This window comes from Teleopsis dalmanni, chromosome X (assembly GCF_002237135.1).
Source record: "Teleopsis dalmanni isolate 2A chromosome X, ASM223713v2, whole genome shotgun sequence".
Classification (NCBI taxonomy): Eukaryota; Metazoa; Arthropoda; class Insecta; order Diptera; family Diopsidae; genus Teleopsis; species Teleopsis dalmanni.
This window is the reverse complement of record NC_051848.1, coordinates 64,330,287-64,334,491: the sequence shown is the minus strand read 5'-3', so window position 1 is coordinate 64,334,491 and position 4,205 is coordinate 64,330,287. Positions and strand designations below refer to the sequence as shown.

Sequence of the window (4,205 nt, the reverse complement as noted above, 5' to 3'; positions counted from 1 at the left end):
TTTTCGAGTCAGCGCAACTGGGCACTTTTACTTTTTGATAGCTGAGGGTACTACAGGGTCCCACCCATCTCATTGACTAATTTATGTATTGCCTATAAGCTTCATGATTATTCAGTGACTGATCTAAGATCTGCGTATCTCCCTGTGCGGAGAGTGATTACTCTAAGATTCGAAAGTGGTAAGTATGATAGCTTACATGTCGTTTGTGCGGTTGTACCAAGCCACTTTGAAGAGCCGTCGGAGAGCCTGACTTTGAGTGACTTGTAGCTTTTGTATAGTAGAGTCGGCAGCTTTGCTATACGCGACACACCTATAAAGTAATGCTGGTCTAATTATCTGGCTATAGATCAGTTTTCTGTTCTTCACGCTAAGGTTGAAAAAATTCGAACTGTGAATGTAAAAAATTATACTAAAAAATTTTGCTAAAAAATCATCCATGGTATTTCAGTAATATATAATATACTTAAAATATATATCAATATTTTCTTAATTATTTTCTAACAATGATAGCACAAATTATTCAAATAGATATGTGCAGTATACCATTTGCACACGAAACTATAGCAAAACATAGTAAACTCTGTTGCACGACCCGAAAAGAAAATCTGCATCAAATACCAGGGAAATACCGCATAGCATGTATCGCAGACCGAGGCTTTTCAAGCATGCTTGCAAAAGACTGAAACCACAAATGCTATCAGTGAGACTTGTTACCTGCCGTTTCAGCATTACTACAATTTTCACAACATATTTAATCTAAAAAAAGATTTACAAACAATAAATAAATAAAGCAATATTTGATAGACCTAGAAGAGATAATAAATTCCCTATAAGCATTATTTCTAAACATTGAAGTGTACTAATTTATCAGCCAACATATATTTTTTCTATATCCAAATCTTATACCTTATTGAATTTAAATATATGGAGATGTCCAATCAATATTAAAATCATTAAGATCAAAACCATTTTGGGATGATGTAAAGTTGGGTGTTATGAATATCATGCTAACATTTAAGTAATGTTAAATACATCTTCAGTGACTTAGGCATATTATAACTAATAATATTACGAAAAGTGTGTCAATTTATCAGCAAATACATGCATTCTCGAATAATCAATTCTTATACTTCATTAAATATAAATATTTGATCAATTCTAATTTTATGTTCAGATCTCCAGTCACTACCTAAACTCAACAGACTGCAGCACCGTTACCAGCATAAGCCCATACGCATTTCGTCGGTACAAGCCCATACCTAGTAATATCATAGTGAGTGTTTCAGTTTATCAACGAATATATTATATGTACATTCAATTCATTAAATATATAAATCTATTTATCAATAAAATTATATCAAAAACATAAATATTCAAATAATTTTTATGTTTTATTGTTATACTTTTTTTATGCCTATTAGTAACTTTTAATTTATATTAGACTTGCATCATTTCGGATCTCTTTTTGAAGCCAACAAACGCGATCTTGGCAAACGGCATTGACTAATACTATGTAAGCGATATTGTATTTCTGGTTGATAAATGACATCAGATATTTTCTTTTTAGTTTCTTCAATAGAATGTACTGTAACGCCATGCTCACCCACCTCTTCAACATTAACAGCTTCGCTTTCAGCACACTCGGGACATTGTTGCGCCAATACAATATTATCAATTTCAGTAGGATAGTCACAGGCTTTGGCAATAGTGCTAACAGTGTACTCATTGATTTCAAAAGGATCGTTCTGTCGCTCCGTCACATAAACATAAGCCGTTATATCGTAAACACGTTTCTCAATCATCTTAAAGAAGCGGTGCACATTAATCATATTGACATGTTTGTGCTCACCTAGCAATTCCAATAATTTCTCAGGATTGCAATTACAATATTTGAATATCCATTCAATACCCCGTAGTAAACTCATAATTCGAGCATCGAACTCTTCACGAACTTGCGTAAGATCGTCATTCTTTTTTCTCTGATCCTTAATTTGCCGTTCCAGTTCCCTTATCACTTCTCGCTGCGAAGTCAATTTTTGGTTGTTGTCCCACTTGATTTTGGTAATGCTGCTATAAAGACGATTTACCGAGTTGTTGAGAATAGTCATGTGATAAGCCATTTCGTTGGCATAATGGAAATATGAATAATACAGACTCTCTTGCTTATTGAATTTCTGTATGATAGCTTCTACACTGTGCGTTTGAGTGTAGTTCTGTATTCTATCCATAATTTTTGTGTATAACAAAATTTTTTTAGTATGTTGTTTATGAAACTCTTCTCTACGGCGATACTCTTTCGGCTGTAGATCAGCTAAAGGACGAAATTTACTTTTGATACCAATAAATTCTGACCTATGCGCATCTTCAGCTATTTTACGCATAGTACTATGCATATCAGCTCTCAGAGTTGAGTTCTCTTTTGTATTCCGTTTGACCAAAGTATCGATCCTATCATATAGAGTGATGCAATTATCAAACTTGTTCAGAGCGTAATCAATTAGATCGATAATGTATTTCTTATCACTATTCAACTTCTGCACCAATTTAGTGTAAGAGTCATTAAATATGGTTCTATTATGAAGCATATTAATTATCTCTTCTTTCAGCTTAGCATTTAAAGCCGCAAACTCACATTCACGCCTTACGCTGACTTCAAGTTGATCTTGTAGGTACGATAGTTTCGCCCGCACACTCTGCACATGCTTCTGGTACTGTGCATCTGGTACAGTCTTTTTATTTAACTCAAACAGTTGCTTATTACCGCGGATAATTTCCTGCTCCAAATTATGAATATCAATTTTAAATTTCGATATCTCATCCAATAAAAACTGTTGGCAAAAGACATGCTCTCGAATTTCAGCAAGATAGCGATTACTATCTTTTATATGTGTAGTGCCATTTGCCACCCAAATCCTGGCTCGCAGATCATCCTTTTCCAAACGTAATTGATTGTTTGTGGTTTGGAAACTTTCTTCCAAAATTATATCTTCACGAGATTTCAATTTTGCTGCAAGAATTTTCTTATATTCACGCTGGCGTTTTCCAAGTTCTTTTTGTTTAGATTGATATTCTGCCAAAATCAATTTTTTGGACGGCTCCATTTCGTAAAATTGTTTTGGAATTTGTTGATTATGAATTTCGATTCAGCTTTAAAAAACCCAAATTTAAACGAAAACCTACGCTAAGCTTTACGAAATATATTTTAGTTTAAATTTTTTTTTATATACTTCAAATATATCAAATACATGTCTAGATGTTTAAATACCATGGCCTGCTGTAATTGCTGGAACACATTCAATGGTCAGGATGTGTTGCTATTTCTTTACTCTTCGCACATATGTGATGATAAGTACAAAACTACATAAGACAAAGACACAACAACAATACATATATATATAACATATCATATCGACAACCAAAGCAGAACAAATCCTTAGTGCATAAATCTTCAGCAAATGTAGGTCCAAAAATGACTGTTGCTTTTAGGTTGTTCAGAAGAGTGTATATATACTAAATCTACACACTAAGTCTGCATCCATAATACATATTTGTTACAGCTAATATAATAAAGCTTATCATTGAAAAGTTTTTCATCCAGGTACCAAGTACATAAAATAACGCAAATCATTGCTTAATAATAATTTAAAAAATGGCAGTTAGATTAAATTTCGCAGTTTGTATGACTTATTTAATAACTTACGGCTAAAGCTTTTTTACTTTAGTCCTAGATTCTTCCTCCAACGACTTCTGTTGTAGTTGTGGGTCTATCATGTTCTTTCTCATTATATGGCTGTAGACGAAAAGCATATATTTACTTTAATGTGTCCCCTTCATGAGTGTCTGCAGGCGTTAGAGACATTGATTTGAATTTATTTTATCATGTTACCAACGACGAATTCGAGTACATTTTACTGACTGCATTCTAGCAATTAGTATTTTTTACATATGCTTTCAATAGACTGACTTCTGCAATTTAACTCAGTATTTTCAATAGGTTACCGAAGTAGCGTTGATCATCAGGTTTATCAAATTATATCATAATTTGACAGATCCTTTAAAACCAACTAAAAGGTTTAAGACAATCGTATCAACCTACCCGCATGAACAATCCATATAAGTGAAAAACCATGCCATGTATAACATATCTTACACATTTTCATATCATTCTTAGCAGAATTTGAGGGCATATACTATTCTACCTCAGA

At 33.2% G+C, this 4,205-nt stretch overlaps 1 protein-coding gene across 1 annotated transcript; it reads right to left on the bottom strand.

Moving 5' to 3' along the window:
• Positions 1-1,398: 1,398 nt before the first annotated feature.
• Positions 1,399-3,207, bottom strand: LOC119662354. Its single transcript, XM_038071961.1, has one exon. The coding sequence runs from the start codon at positions 3,099-3,101 to the stop codon at positions 1,449-1,451; it is 1,653 nt and encodes a 550-aa protein (XP_037927889.1). The 5' UTR covers positions 3,102-3,207; the 3' UTR covers positions 1,399-1,448.
• Between the last annotated feature and the right edge of the window lie 998 nt (positions 3,208-4,205).

Coding starts and splice junctions, on each gene's coding strand:
- LOC119662354 (XM_038071961.1), bottom strand. CDS start 3,101: ATGGAGCCGTCCAAAAAATTGATTTTGGCAGAATATCAATCTAAACAA.